This window comes from Desmodus rotundus, chromosome 13, assembly GCF_022682495.2.
Source record: "Desmodus rotundus isolate HL8 chromosome 13, HLdesRot8A.1, whole genome shotgun sequence".
NCBI classification, from domain to species: Eukaryota; Metazoa; Chordata; class Mammalia; order Chiroptera; family Phyllostomidae; genus Desmodus; species Desmodus rotundus.
In genome coordinates this window covers 22,190,885-22,206,270 of record NC_071399.1, presented here as the reverse complement: position 1 = coordinate 22,206,270, position 15,386 = coordinate 22,190,885, and the positions used below count along the sequence as shown (strand labels likewise).

Here is a 15,386-nt window from a genome sequence, read left to right as displayed (position 1 = left end):
AGTGTGCCCCTTCCTGACACTGTGGAAGCAGTTGTCGTGGGCATGCTGCAGTGCCCTAAACGGATTTAGGAGTAATCATTTCCTAGCCCCCGGGAGGGGAAACCAAACACTGGCCCGCAAAACGGTGTTCTGTTGCTTTCGAAGGACTTGAGTGCAGGCTCTTAGCCACGGTCTCCTTAGTTCTTAGATGGATAGCAGGGTGCCTTTTAGCTGGAGTACATTCAAGTTCTGCACAGGCTCTGGGAGTGTGACCACGCTGTCACTTGTATTGTAAATAACATAATTACTCATTAAATAAATGGTCTTATTAGGCACTGATAAAATAAGTGACTGAGAACTTTAGGCTTTTGTGTAATGACTGTCCGTACTGATGATTTCATGTAGTACAAAAGCTTCACCTTCCGCGTCTGACCTGCCCGGCTGCAGGGAATCGTCGCGTGCGCCTCACAGGTGGCCTTGGGCAGGGATGGCTGCGATGCGGTCGCCATGGCACGAAGCAGTCACACTTCATTCTGTCCCACAGCCCACCTTCATTATGGTCCAAGACGAATTAGGCTCCAAAATACACACTGACACACACCTAGTACATTCGACCAGAAAATACCTTGATTGATTAGAGCCAGCAAATGCTCACTTAAATGTGAGTGGTGTTTTCTTACTCTACTTCTGTTTATTCTCAAAGGAGTCCACTGCCTACTAGAAATAAACTTTTGCACCTTGAAGGACAATATTGGTTTTAAGAATGCTAAGTTGGGGAAAAAAAGCAAGTTTTCTAGGATAGAAATTTGGTTTGGAATGATATTGGTAAATTCTAAATCTTAAGGTGGGTGGTAGGTTCATTATTGTTTTATTGTTATGCTTTATAGCTTATGTTTTCATATATCCACATTCTTTTATAAATATCAAATATTAATTTTTTAAAAAGAAACTAGAATTGGATGTTTAGGGCCTAGTTTACTTTATATTCACTATTTCATTAATTTATTAATATGTTTTTAAATGATGTGTGTTTTGAACAGGATTAAAATAAACAAGGTAAAAAAGAAACATAAGCAAGGTATTTTGTGTCCTTAGAATCTATGAAGTACAAAGCTTTCCTTCCTTCCTGACAGCCGTGTGAAGCATAGTGTGATTTTCATGTTCTTGCTCTAAAATTGTTTTTGCTTTTAGGTGGTGGCCAGCAGAGATCTGCAATCCCAGGTCTGTGCCACTGAACATCCAGGGCCTTAAGCATGACTTGGGGGACTTCCCTGTGTTCTTCTTTGGTTCTCATGACTACTATTGGGTACACCAGGGCAGGGTGTTCCCTTACGTTGAAGGAGACAAAAGTTTTGCTGACGGACAGACCAGTATCAACAAGACCTTCAAAAAAGGTAAGTTGGATGATGTTTACAGTGGCTCAAAGCTCAGACTCCAGCGTTGATCCCTCAAGACCTTGCAACTGGCATACAGCATGTTTCTGGTGGTAGGGAATTTTCACCAGGCTTTACAATCCAGCACCTAGAAGTTTCTGATCCCATCAGACCCCTATCAGAATCTAATCAATTAGAAAAATACGTTTTCAGTATAGTAGGCTCTGCAGTGTACGTGAAAGGAGTTTCTTTAGTGATCTTTCTGCAGACATGGAGATTTTTCTGAAACTAGTTTTCTTAATCACGTGAAGCTCCTTCACCACAGGAGAGTAGTAGAACTTCCTGTGAAGAGCCTTCCAACTGTTCTTGCAACAAGTTAGCGGGCAGTTTGGCCTTCCGGGTGAGAATAAAATGAATTTCAGTCTAGTGCGAGGTAAAAGCTTCTCTGGGTTCAGTTGGAAGCCTCTGATTGGTGAAGGAGGTAGGACCTCCTCTCTGAGGCAGCAGTTTGCACAGAGCCGCCTTCGGCCAGAAGTGAGTCATATCCTATTTCAGTGTTACTCTACCCTGGTGGTAAGCGGTTATTTCCCGAATGTGATTTTAAAAAGAAAACCTCTGGCCAGATTCAGTGCATTGGGAAGGCAGTGTAAAACTACTCTCCTAACGGTTTTGTTTGTTTGGCATTTACATACTTTGTCTGGTCTTACTGGCAGCTCTGGAAGAAGCTGCAAAACGTTTCCAGGAATTGAAAGCACAAAGAGAAAGTAAAGAAGCACTAGAGATTGAAAAAAACTCAAGAAAACCTCCTCCTTATAAACACATCAAAGTGAGTCTTTACTACGCATGAAAACATGGGTGTTTGATGGGCCGGATGAGAGGATGAGATGCGGTGCTGTCTCGGGATTTAGAAGGGCCTTTGTGATGTGAGGACTTGCTGATGGTCACCCAGTCTTCTGTAAAACAGAGCTTTCGTTGGAAGTGTCCCAGTGAGATGGGAGTTGGTTGCGGGAGCAGCAGCTGCGTGCTGCGAGGGTGGGGTCTTTGATGAGGTCCTCTGGCACCTCGGAGCTGCGTGTCTGCGGGGACAGCCCGTCCCTGCTCCACCAGGTTATCCTGCAGCCAAACGCGAACAAAGACAGGTGCCCCTCTTGTCCAGTCAGCCCACACTTGTTTTCAGCTATGAAATTTCCACCAACGAACAGACAGAAATATACAGGACAGATGAGTGGGAATTCACATCGGTTTTTGATACATTTGCCCACTGAGGAGAAGCAGGTACTATCCGTGGCTTATTCACGGGGGAAATTACAATTAAGAAAAAGAGCCTTTCTCAGAGTCACACTGCAAGGCAGTAGCAGAGGCAAGAGCAGCATGGATATTCTGATGTTCCTGTTTAAAATCTTCCCTCTTACTTGTGGGTTTGTTCTCTAGGCCAACAAAGTCATTGGGAAGGTACAGATCCAGGTTGCGGACCTGTCAGAGATCCCCCGCTGCAACTGCAAGCCAGCCGACGAGAACCCCTGCGGCTTGGACTCCGAGTGCCTGAACCGAATGTTGCAGTACGAGTGTCACCCGCAGGTGTGCCCCGCCGGAGAGCGCTGCCAGAACCAGTGCTTTACGAAGAGGCTCTACCCGGATGCGGAAATCATCAAAACGGAGCGGAGAGGCTGGGGCCTCAGGACCAAAAGGAGCATTAAGAAGGTAGCATGGGAGGGACCCTGAGGAGTGGACTAGACCAGCACCTGTGCCTCTTACAGATGCTGCAGCAGGGACAAAATACATAGGGACTTGTGGCAGCATCTGGAAACTTTGGCACTTCTGAAGCAAAGAAGATGCTGTAGGAAGTGGTAGTAATAACATGCACATAAACTTTGTCTTATGAGTAGTCATAAAAAGGAGAAGGAACATTGGTCATTTTCTGTTTCATGTATTTTTTACTTGTTTAGCAAAATATATTTAAAAGACCTAGTAAAAGACGGTTCTGGCCAAGGTGGAGGTGTAGGTAGAAACCCTTCGCTTCCTCACACAGCCAAAAGGAAGATAACAACCAATCTAAAATCAATTAACCACCAGAAGCACCAGAAAATCAAACTGCATGGAACTCCAACAACCAAGGAATTAAAGAAAAAATCAATCAGAACAACCAGACCAGTAAGGCAGCAGACCGTGCGGGCCAGCCTACAGAGAGAAACCACTGCGAGGTGGTGGACCGGGCAGGCGGGACTGATGGGGGGAAACTGAGACTCAGAGTTGATGATGGTGGTTGTTATGGTGGGAGAAACTCCCAGTCTCACATAAGAGTCCATTGCAAAGTGCGCTAGAGACGACCAGGTGAGCTGTATTGTTCCCTCTACGGTGCCTCCCCCACAGGCAGCGCTGGCAGGACAGCAAGGAGGGTTGCCCTGCCTGGGTGAATACCTAAGGCTCCGCCCCCTTACAACTTAACACGTGCCCCAAACAAAGAAATACGGCCCAAATGAATGAACAGAGTATAACCTCAGAAAGAGAACTAAACGATGAGGACATAGCCAACCCATCTGATGGAGAATTGAAAGCCCTGATAATCAAAATGCCCACTGATCTGATTGAGCTTGATTGAAAAATAAAAGAAACAAATAAAGACACCCAAAATGAAATAAAGCAAAATATTCAGGGAACCAACAGTGACAGGAAGGAACCCAGGACTCAAAGCAACATTTTGGAACAAAAGGAAAAAAATAAACATCCAACCAGAACAGAATGAAGAAACAACAATTAAAAAAAGTGAAGAGAGACTTACAAACCTCTGGGACAACCTGAAACGTTCTAATATCTGAATTATAGGGCTGCCAGAAGGAGAATAACAGCAGCAAGAAATTGAAAACTTATTTGAACAAATAATGAAGAAAAACTTCCCCAATCTGGCAAAAGAAATAGACGTCCAGGAAGCCCAGAGAGTCCCAAAGAAGTTGGACCCAAAGAGGAACACACCAAGGCACATCATCATCAAGTTACCCAAGATTAAATATAAAGAGAAAATCCTAAAAGCAGCACAAGAAACGGAGACAGTTACCTACAAAGGAGTGTGCAGAAGGCTATCAGCCAATTTCACAAAAGAAACCCTGCAGGCAAGAAGGGGCTGGAAACAAGTATTTGAAGTCATGAAAGGCAAGGACCTACATCCAAGATGACTCTATCCAGAAAAGCTTTGATTTAGAATGGAAGGGCAGATAAAGTGCTTCCCAGATTAGGTCAAGTTAAAGGAGTTCATCATCACCAAGCCATTACTATGTGAAATGTTAAAGGGACTTATCTAAGAAAAAGAAGATCAAAAATATGAAGAGTAAAATGACAACAAACTCACAACTATCAACAAATGAACCTAAAAAAAAAAAAAAAACAACAACGAAAACTATGCAAACAACTAGAACAGCAACAGAATCAGAGAAATGGACATCACATGGAGGGATTTCACTGGGGAGGGGGCGGGAAGGAATAGGCAGGGAAAGGAACAGGGAAGAAGAAGCATAATTAGTAGGCATAAAATAGGAAGAGATAAAAATGGTATAGGAAACAGGACTCAAAGAACTTACATGTACAACCCATGGACATGAACTAAGGGGGGGAATGCTATAGGGTTGGGGGAGCAGGGCGGAGGGGGGATAAAGGAAGAAAAAATTGGGAAAATGTCATAGCATAATCAATAAAAACACTTAAAAAATAAACTAAACAAAAAAAACTAAAGCAAAAAATATAGAAAGACCTAGTAAAGGCAAAATAGTAAAACTAAAAATGCACTGGGATAGAAACTAACAAACCTAGTACTTTGTTCCAACATCATACTTCGTTAGTCCAGTCACTCAGCCCCCCTCAGCCCCGGTTTCCTCATCTCTACAATTGACAGAGTGATCCCTGCCCTACACATTGAAGGGTTGTTGCTAGTCTCAAATGAGATTATATATGCAGAAGCAACTGGAAAAAGTTGAGTCTTAGGAGGCAATTTTTCAAAGCAGTCTCTTTGTTTAACACAAGGAATGCGTGTCCATTGCACAAAAATTTTTAAATGCCTAACTCAAAGAAAAAAAGTGAAAAAAGTAATCCCCAGCGTACCCTACTCTTCAAACAGTGGCTCTCAAAACTTGATTCAGGTTGGTAAAATCCGAATCAAGTTTGCACATTGCACCACCATCCGTTTCCTTGTTTTCAGTAGTTACATGGGATGTTACCATTGGAGAAAACCGAGTGGAGGGTACACAGATCTTCTCTGCACTGTTTTTGCTACTTCCTGTGAATATCTATAATTAGTTCAAAAATAAAAAGTTATCCAAAAAAAAGGCTCATTGGTTTCTGTGTCAGATCTTTGCCAAGCCTTACCCCAAGCTCACAAACTAGTAAACGTCTGTGCAGTACAGCTTCAAGGCTCCCAGGGAGCATTATTACCAGGTCCCAACGACGTACCATAATGGTGTCACTGGGGCTATAGAAATAATGCTGTCAGCAAAAAAAAAGACAAGCATATTATTACTTCTGAGGCACTGGCACAAGAAAAACAGTGCCACCTGAATGCTCGTGAATGACAGCAGAGATTTGTTTCTAGGGTGGAAGTTACATTTCTGCGATTCTTTTTGGTTAATTCTCTTGGATTATACATGTTGTGTAAGGAATGCTTTCTCATACAGTCCATGGCCTTCACATTCATGCAGTGCATGCTTCTCTGCAGGGTGAATTTGTAAATGAGTATGTTGGCGAATTAATTGATGAAGAAGAATGCAGATTGCGAATCAAGCGAGCCCACGAGAACAGTGTAACTAATTTTTATATGTTAACTGTTACCAAGGTAAAATCGCGTTTTTGTTTTTAAGAAAAGAAGACGTTTTGTTTTCATTTTCATGGTCCTAAGTTGAACTCAGTTTCCTCTAATTTGACTTTCTTCAGGCAAAGTATATTGATTAGTAGTAGCCAGTGTGCTCCCCACTGTACTGTGCTAGTTACCCCAGAGTACAAAATGAGTGCTTATTGAAGCCTTGCACATGCCAAGTGAGGCAGCCGTGTGCGTGAAAGTGAGCCAGGAATAGGGAGGGTTAATGCAGCCGGATTTTAGTCCCGGCTCTTCTTAGTCACTGAAAGAGTTGGACATCAGTTTCTTTATCATTGAAGGAGAAAATGCGCTCCGTAATTCTAAGTTATGAACCACCGTTAAAGTTCTGATTTAGCAAAAACTGTACTCTGAAAATTGTTCTGCGCATTTAAACTTTTTTTAATGAGTGAGGAGTAATGGATGCTGTCCTAAGAGAGATGACAGTAAAACTGCTGGTTTAATACATGCAGTTATAGGTCCTATTCAATGTCCATTATCTCATTTAATTTCTTCAGTAGTCCTCTGATTTACAGAGGACAAGAAACAGGTCCAGCCACCACAAGTAACTTGTTGAACACCTTGTTATAGTTTAAGGAAGAGCTGAGGTTAGTACCCATGCTTCCTGTGTCCCAGGCCATCTTGAAAACCGTATCAGAATATCATTAGTAAGAACTAGAGGTCACGTAAAAGAAGTATTATTTTAACTGATATGTCATTGTTTGAAAGTTTTACAACTTTTATGAACGTATATTTTATAAACATAAAATGCCACTTATTTACGAGTGTTGATTGGCTCCTGAAATCCCGTGTCCTTGCCAGTGACCCCTCTAGCCATCTTTACAAAACACTTGGGAGGCTCCATCTTCTGGAGCTGTCCAGATGATCAGAGTTTAAATTTAGGGGCCAGGTGCTGAGATTTGTACTGTAGTTTGGTCTTGAAGTAAAAAAAGAACAAATAGAAAACTGCTAGCTTTGTGCAGTGGCGGTATCATAACCAGTGAGCTTTATCCGAGGCACCCTTGTTGCTGATAGAAAAGAAAGAAAAGAGAAAAACTAGTAGAGAGTAGATCCTTCCCATCAGTCAAATCTGCAAGTCTTCATTCAGAAGCCCGATTTCTCATTTTCCCTACTTACTTTTGACGACCCCTGTTCTAGTTTTTTGCTTCTTGCTCAGAGCAGAAGAGGAAGGCCAACAGTGAAACACCGTAGTTCCCATCACAAGTAGCTACGTGAACTCAGAGCTCTCTAATCAGAAATGTTTTTAAAGAAAAAAAAGAAATACTTTTCCTAAGCCTGTGGCCAGCAAAACCTTCTGAGCAGCATGACTGACTCTATGATCTGTTTGTTTCTAGAAACAAACTTCAAAAGAAACTAAATTCCACTTTATCTTGATTGCTCTGCTTGAATGTCATCAGATAAAGTACAAAACGCAGTAAATTGCACAGAGACCGTCACGTGTTCGTATTTGTCAGTTGTCGGACATTAGCTGGTAGCAAAATGCTGCTGTCCTGTGGCTCTTGACTGAGTTGGATGTTTCTGAGGTAGCTTGTGTTTAGTTTTATGTCAAAGGTGTCTCCCATTTCTTTTCTCCCTGAAGGACCGTATAATTGACGCTGGCCCAAAAGGAAATTACTCTCGCTTTATGAACCACAGTTGCAATCCAAACTGTGAGACACAAAAATGGACAGTAAACGGAGATGTTCGAGTTGGACTGTTTGCTCTCTGTGATATTCCTGCAGGTAAAACCAGTGACTCGCTCCCCAGGCCTCCCTCCCTAGGAACCAATTGTATTGTTTGAAAGCGAGACATTCTTCAAGGTTGGATACTCAGATATTTATTCAAATAACTGTCAATAAGAAGTAAAAATCTCTATCCTGCAAAAGGGAGCTTAGCAAGAGCCTTTCTGTGAGAGAAGATATTAAAGAATTTGGTGTATCCATGATTCTTCTGAATTAATTCTCCATGTTATTACTGTCTATTACAACGTAACCAGAGGATTAAGCTTTTGTTTTCTTTTTTTTTGTTTTTTTAAGTATTGAAAGCCTGTGTTAACATGAACTGGTTTCTTGGGTGGTGTGTTACAGGGGGTGTTTGTTGTTTTAGTTTGAAAGATCAACATGTTTCAAATTAGACATAAAAGCTTCTGAAGCTCGAGTCACGGCTTTCATTTTTCCTTATCTGTTCAGCATCTTAGCAGCAAAACTTAGTTTCTCCTTTGTTATGTATATAGAAAGATGGCTTAAGAGAAACATTACAGCTAAAAGAGATTTAAGTTGTATTTTTAGACTCATTGTGGACTGTTCAAGCCCGCATTTGAATCCCTGGGGCTTTGGTGTACGTAGTGAAGCTGACTTTGAACTCGCTGATCATGAGGCATTAATTACTGAGCACAGTTACTGCAAACAATATGGTTATCATAATGCCGTGGTCATACTGTGCACGTAGAAACTAGTATAAATTAGCTTTAGAAGAGAGAGCTAACTGCACTAGAACCCTTTGTCCTTACGCAGAGATTTCGGAGTCTTGGTTTCTGTTACATAGTTTTTGACCACTTCAGTGAAAAGGATATAATGACTTTTGTAGCATATTTATTTTTGCTGCGAGCATTGGCAGATGGGAATGTTTTCCTGTAGTTACTTTTTTTCCTTTTTTTCTTTTTCCACCGCTGTCTTCAGTGTAGAACATGGGGGAGGGGGAAATTCATGTCAGAATCATGTCCCTTTTTTCATTAGGAGAACGTGTCTGTGACAGCCTTTCTCTTCCCCTTGAGTGCGAATATTTATTTCTCTTATGTCCTTAGGGATGGAGTTAACTTTTAATTACAACCTGGATTGTCTGGGCAACGGCAGAACGGAGTGCCACTGTGGGGCAGAAAACTGCAGCGGTTTCCTTGGAGTGCGGCCCAAGGTCAGTTGTGCGGGCACCAGGAGTGGGCGTGGGGCTGTTGACAAGGCTTGTGTGTGGCTGTCTCAGGAAGAGCTGGCTAATGGGAGCCTGGTTTGGTTTGCAGGCCTTCACTTGTGTTTACCCCGACTTGGGACTCTTTCTGATGAAGCACATCTTAGTGAGATCTGTTAGGTTCTGAAAAGGTATTTGTATTTCTGGTAGAATTTGAAGTTAGCAAAATTCTTTTTGAAAACTTTTTTAAAATTCACTAAAAACCATTGAATTATACACTTTAAAATGGTGGTTTTAATGGTATGTGAATTGTATCTCAGTGTCTTAAAAAAAAAGCACCTATTCAGAAATCAATGAAAACGAAGCCTTATTTTCATTACAACACTGTAATGGGGTAAGTCCTCCTGGTGGTGTTAGTTTGTCGAGCAGCAGATGAATTTAAATGAATGTGTTGCAGGATTTTCCCTCCCCTCGAAAGCTTCGTGCTCTGTGATCATTAACAGTGTGATTCTTTTTCTGACAATAAATAAATAAGTAAAACTGTGATCCTTTTCTCCGGCCAGTCAGCGTGTGTGTCAGCAACTGAAGAAAGGGCAAAAAATGCTAAGCTGAAGCAGAAGAGACGAAAAATCAAAACCGAACCAAAGCAGATGCATGAAGATTACTGTTTTCAATGTGGGGACGGTGGAGAGCTGGTCATGTGTGACAAAAAAGACTGTCCCAAAGCATACCACCTCCTATGCCTTAACCTGACTCAGCCGCCATATGGTAAGCTAGACCTCTGAGTCCCCCTCTCTGACTCGCGTTTTTGCCAACCACGCGTAACTCAGAAAGTACTCCACTCTCCTTCGTGGAGCTGTGGAATGGGAGTCATTGACTAGGACAAACGACCTAGCAAACAGACGTTATGCTAGTGAAGGTCTGTCTCCTCGCAGATGTGGGGTACCTGTGAGCCTGCGAGGGTGGGCTTCTTTATTATTACCATCGCTGAGTACTTTGGACACTGTCTCACGTGTACACCCGATGATGCACCCAGCGAGACCAGGGTTTGGCTGAAATTTGGAGTCGTATTCAGTTGAATTGAGTCTCTAATCAGAGAGGGTGGGAACTTGGGTTTTTCGTGGGTAATCAAGACAGGCACTAACTTGGGCTCGTTCCCCTCCCACCCCCACTAGGAAAGTGGGAGTGCCCGTGGCACCAGTGCAGTGAGTGCAGCGGCGCAGCTGTTTCCTTCTGCGAGTTCTGTCCGCATTCCTTTTGTAAAGATCATGAAAAGGGAGCCCTGGTTCCCTCTGCACTGGAAGGTCTTCTCTGCTGCTCTGAACATGACCCCGAGTCTCCTGTGTCACCAGAATACTGGAGCAAGATCAAATGTAAATTGGAATCACAGGATCATGGAGAAGAAGTAAAAGAATAAATGGGTGGTGATTTCCTTTTTTTCTTTTTATTTAAACGGGGGCGGGGGGAAAGCAAAAAATCAGTTGACGATGCGTTCGCAAGAGGAGAGACCGCGGCAGTGCACCCAGCCTTCACCATCGGTACTGCCTTATTAGGTGAGAATGGGAGCCTGCTCCTGCAGGCAGAAGCAGTTGGTGGTGTCTGGTTTTTCTGTTTTGTTTTGTTGGTTCAAGGATACTTTTGTGGGGGTTTGATTCCCTTGATCCTTTCTTGCCTTTTGTTGTGCTTCAATGCCTTGCAGCTGGAAAAGGAAATGTCTTTGCTTTTAAAATAAGAGCAAGGAGAAAAGTAAGTTTGTTAATGAGATAAATGTAAAGTCTAGGATGCGTTCCTTGGGTGTTAAAAGCAAAAGTCACCATCTTTCCTTTATTTATTTTCACTTAAAAAATGTTGAGAAGTGTAGTTCGGATAGTCTACTCAGTGTATGTGTGTGTGTGTGTTTTGAGTAGGAATTGGAGAAAGCCCTCTAGCAAAGGATATGATGATCTTTATATACCTCTTTACTGAATAGTGGGTGGGCTAACTTTTCTTTCCCTTCAAAATGTCTCTCATAGTCTTAGAGAAGCATTCTATGGAAGTATCGAATCTGGCCTCTTGCAAACACAGTGCCTCAGTGGATTTTACCTCTGTGGTCTTTAAACCAGGTGGGCTTCGTGATATGATAAGTTTACGCAGAAAGGTATATAATGTGGTTTTTGGTTTTATTTTGGAGGAAAAAAGAGAAATGGAGGTACTTGCTGAGTTTGACATGTTTTCCATTGACAGTGGGTATTTCTGATGAAGTGTGTTTATGTGGACAGGAATGCACAGCGTTAGAATGGTCATTCCGATTTCTTGACACACTGGCAAAGGCAGCTAAAGGGAGAGGAATGGCACAGACCAAAAAGGTTGGATCGTGTAAGCACCATTTTCTGTCACACCCTGGTCCGACTTGGAAAGAATTGAGGACATTTTATCTTCTGTCCCTTCTTCCCTCTCCTGATCAAACATTCCCTTTGTCAGTTGTCCCCTCAGTCTTGTTTCCTGGTGAAACTCACAGATGAATTTTAATTGTATTTGAATAACTTTTTGGTTTACTTCCTATCGTGTGTGTGTGTGGGGGGGGGGGGGGGGGACGACATCCCAAAGTTGTATGTCAACGATTTCTACTTGGTGTTATCCAGTACTTCAAATCGCCCCCACTGAAGGAGGGAGGGGAAGCACTTCTACAGGGTATGTAAGAGCCACACAAGCATACTTCATCTTCGGAAGCACTTAGGGAAGCTCCCAAGAAAGCAGTGTTAGCAAAAACAGTCGGCTGTGATACTTGGATCTCATAGATGCGAGTCTACCAAGATGTCTGCCCACAAAACTCACTTGCTTTTAATGCTTAGGAATATTTATATTCCCGTATTCCGTGTATGAAATGATTAGTGACGTCAGACATTGTTGTAACACTGTACTAAGTAGAAGTCTAGAATTAGCTTGAATGAACGTTAACTTGCTCTGTGAATTTTGACTGCCTACAGTTGCTGGTTCCTGGTAGCATTTCTTGTCCCTCAAGAAGTACCTAGTGACCTTGTGAAGGGAGGGAGGGTAGGTGCTCCACCACATCCCTTCAGTTGTGCTACGTGTGTTCCTTTTTCTTATCAATCTAGAGCTCTTCTCTGGAAAACAGAAGAAAAGCTGTTTTGTGCCTCTCTTTTTTTTTTTTTTGTATGTAAATGTGCAATTATACTGGATTTTGTCTTGTAAAAAAACAAAACAAAACAAAAAACACTACATTTCCTTTATTTAAGCTCCTAAACTGCCATTTGCCTGGTTCTGGCAATTAATTGTGAGGTAACTTATTGGGCCTCCAATAATTCTATTGATTAGATATGGTCCCAAAAGAAAGAGCAAAATGGAAAATGCTATACATGTTACCAACTATAATTGCTACAGGTAACATGAATTATATCTCACCAAAACACTAAACTTTGCTCTTGAACAATTACATAGTTTGATGTCCTTTTAAAAAATAATTTAAGAAGATCTAGGTTTTATCATACTAAAACTTTATTTTATATATGTATATGATAAATGTTTGCTTTTTAAAACTTACTAACATGAAGGATTTCCTTTAATATTCGAAATGCAACTCTTGTTGAAACAGTATCCAACATGAAATCTTATGTCCTTAGTGCTATTTAATATCTGAGACTTTTATATGGTAAGCCAGGGTATACCCTCCATGCTACAAACACTTGGGGTTAAGCGTTTTTATGCGGTTTCTTCATTGTGGCACATTGTGTTTGTATGTCTCTAATAGAGCTCTGCTCAGACTTCTTCATCTTGGGGGGCGGGGCAGTGTGGTGACGAATAGGGTTGTTCTGCCATTTCAGAAACCAGGGTGGAAAATGAAACAGCTACCCACAGCTGTGGGGTCTGTGTCCACGAGCGTTCTTTAACGGTCTCAGCAGCGGTGTGAGTCGTGCCAGTGCCAAGGAGCTCTTCTCGCACCTCCACTGGGTCACTGTCGACCTATTTAACGTATTGTAAAGTTGCAGGTTCTAGAAGCAAAAAAAGCAAGTCGTGCTTTTAAGTGTGCATAGTATCCACACACTGTGCTTGCCTGTGCTTCACCAATGAAATATTCCAAAAGGCATACTGCTCACTCACAGTCAGAGGTCGGTGTTTGTTAACTTTGAACGGACTATAGAAATGATCCCTGAAAGTATAGTCTTGTTAACTTTTAAATCTGTATGTGGTCAGAGCATAAATTGTTGGCTTTTATTCTTGTCCAAAAATGAAATATAACTTAAAACAGCATGAAATAATGGTGGTATATATTTTTTAACCTTATGTTCATTGTCTAGAAGAAGAAGTGAATGTAAGATTTTAGATAATCAGCAAAAGCGTCAGAAATTGGATTGGTAACAACTAAAGATGGAATCCGGGGAAAGAATTCAGGTGCTGTGGAGTGAAGGGAGGGGCTGGATCCTGGCCGGTGTGAGGAATCAGGGGAGCTGCCTGCAGCCCACTAAGGAGGCCAGGAACCTTTCATTCCTGGAAGGCTGAAGCAGCTGGAGGATGTGATTCACTTTTTAAATATTTAATCAGGGCTAGAATTAGGAGTGAGGCAGGGTTTATTTTCATTTTTGCTTTAACAAGTTCCCACTCTATCTTAATTCTCAAAAATAATCTGGCCTAAGTTATGGAATAGGCTCATTTTTAGAATCATTGAAATTTAGATATTTCTGTGTGTTCATGTCAGGAACATATCTCAACTAAATACTAATGATAATAATAGTAATAATAATAATGGGGGCAAGGAAGGCTGCTCCCAGTTCCCTTCTGTCATTTCCAAGTATTTGGAAACAGGCCTGTAAATAATGTTGTGGAATTCTGAGATAATCATGTAAAGGACTCCTAGACAGGGCAGGCTCTTGGACAACTTTCTCTCCTGGTTCATGAAGTGGAGTTTCCTTTGTGAGTAGCTTGTTGCATGGTGTATGTTCCAGTCAGGGTGAAACCCAGATCTGCAGTTGGGAAACAGGCAGCTAGGCCAGTTACACAGAATGTAATCTCTGGACCACCCAGTATTTGTTGCTTGTCTTTCATTTCATTTCCAACTAAAAGCTCTTCCTCTAGCTTTCACCTTAAAGTCAAGGTGCTGCTACTTGCCTTGTCCCAACAGGATCAGAAAACAAGGTACCTCGGAGCCCTTGCAGCTCGGGAAGCTCACGTTTGATGTACTGGTACCTGAGGTACGACGACACTGGGAACTTGCTTAATGGGCAGTGCAAAGTAGTTTTTGCGTCACTTCTTACAAGGCTGATGCATCTAGCCATCCCAAGTTGTCCAAATTGCAGCAGACACGAAGTGATCATTTGGAATAATTTCCTTTGGCCTAGGAACATGTAGAATTGGTCTCTGGTTATTTGTAAGCAAAGGAGAACTTGCTTCCATTTTCAGATAAGCTAGGGAAAAGATATAATTAGACAGCTTTGTCATGTGTTAACAAATATTGAAAAGTTGGAAATTTGTATATACTGAAATCTACCAACTTTTATCTGGGGTGGGGCACAGGGGAAAAGGGGGTTATATTAGGGTGAGGGTGGGAAATGATAATGTTTACCACAGGTACGAAGTAGTCACTTTAACATTGAGACCTCTGCCTCATTGAATTCAGGTTTTTTAAGTACTTGAAATTCTTCAGATTCTCCTTATTTTAACAGTTATTTTAAAATTTATGAAGTAGAAGCATTGTTTTGTATACTGTTTTGAAAATAAATAGCCTAGTCTCTTACCCTCTTTCACTTGGGTTAAAGGTGAAGGTCTGCAAATGGGAGAGCATGTTCACAGTAGAATCTCAGATTTAATGTACACATTTGAGGGAGAGACTCCTGCATGGGATACCAGCAGCATTTTTATGAATATTTTCTATGTATATTCTTTATTTTGTCATTTCGTCAACCCAAGCACTTCTTTCCTTTTAATATATGCCTGTGTAGGGAAAACACAGGAATTTGCACTTATGTTACACTCCTGAAATGCTGGGTGTAACCTGTGTGTTTCAAAAATCATTTCCATTCTTTTTTCATCGGTCCATTGCTGAAGTGGCAAGTTCAGGTGCTTGTGGCACATATGTGTGAAGGGAAGGAGAAGGGAATTACCTGTCCTTTGGTAGCCTCCGAGAGTCATTAATGTGCAAATAAAAGGGAAAAGGTGAACAGTTGCCAAAGTCATTTACTTGGTCCTTAGTTTTCTCATGTGACTTCACTGCGTCTGCATATTGACAAGAAAGCAGCCTCAGGTTCCAGTATTCCCCTTTCCGCTGGCTGCAGACTTCTGATACGCGTGAATGGCTCTCATCATCC

The 15,386-nt window shown here is 41.8% G+C and overlaps 1 protein-coding gene across 4 annotated transcripts in view; it reads left to right on the top strand.

The window, feature by feature from the left end:
* NSD3 (nuclear receptor binding SET domain protein 3) overlaps positions 1-10,675 on the top strand; it is a 101,958-nt gene extending 91,283 nt beyond the window's left edge. For 3 of the 4 annotated variants that reach the window (XM_024562740.3, XM_024562737.3, XM_045197162.2), the window contains 8 exons: positions 1,171-1,373; positions 2,066-2,178; positions 2,784-3,053; positions 6,052-6,168; positions 7,787-7,928; positions 8,990-9,096; positions 9,651-9,855; positions 10,263-10,675. In XM_024562740.3, the coding sequence (XP_024418508.2) occupies positions 1,171-1,373; positions 2,066-2,178; positions 2,784-3,053; positions 6,052-6,168; positions 7,787-7,928; positions 8,990-9,096; positions 9,651-9,855; positions 10,263-10,504 (1,399 nt within the window). In that variant the 3' untranslated portion in view covers positions 10,505-10,675. The remainder of the gene's footprint in view (positions 1-1,170; positions 1,374-2,065; positions 2,179-2,783; positions 3,054-6,051; positions 6,169-7,786; positions 7,929-8,989; positions 9,097-9,650; positions 9,856-10,262) is intronic. The other variant, XM_024562739.3, reaches the window with a different exon arrangement.
* The last annotated feature ends 4,711 nt before the right edge of the window (positions 10,676-15,386 follow it).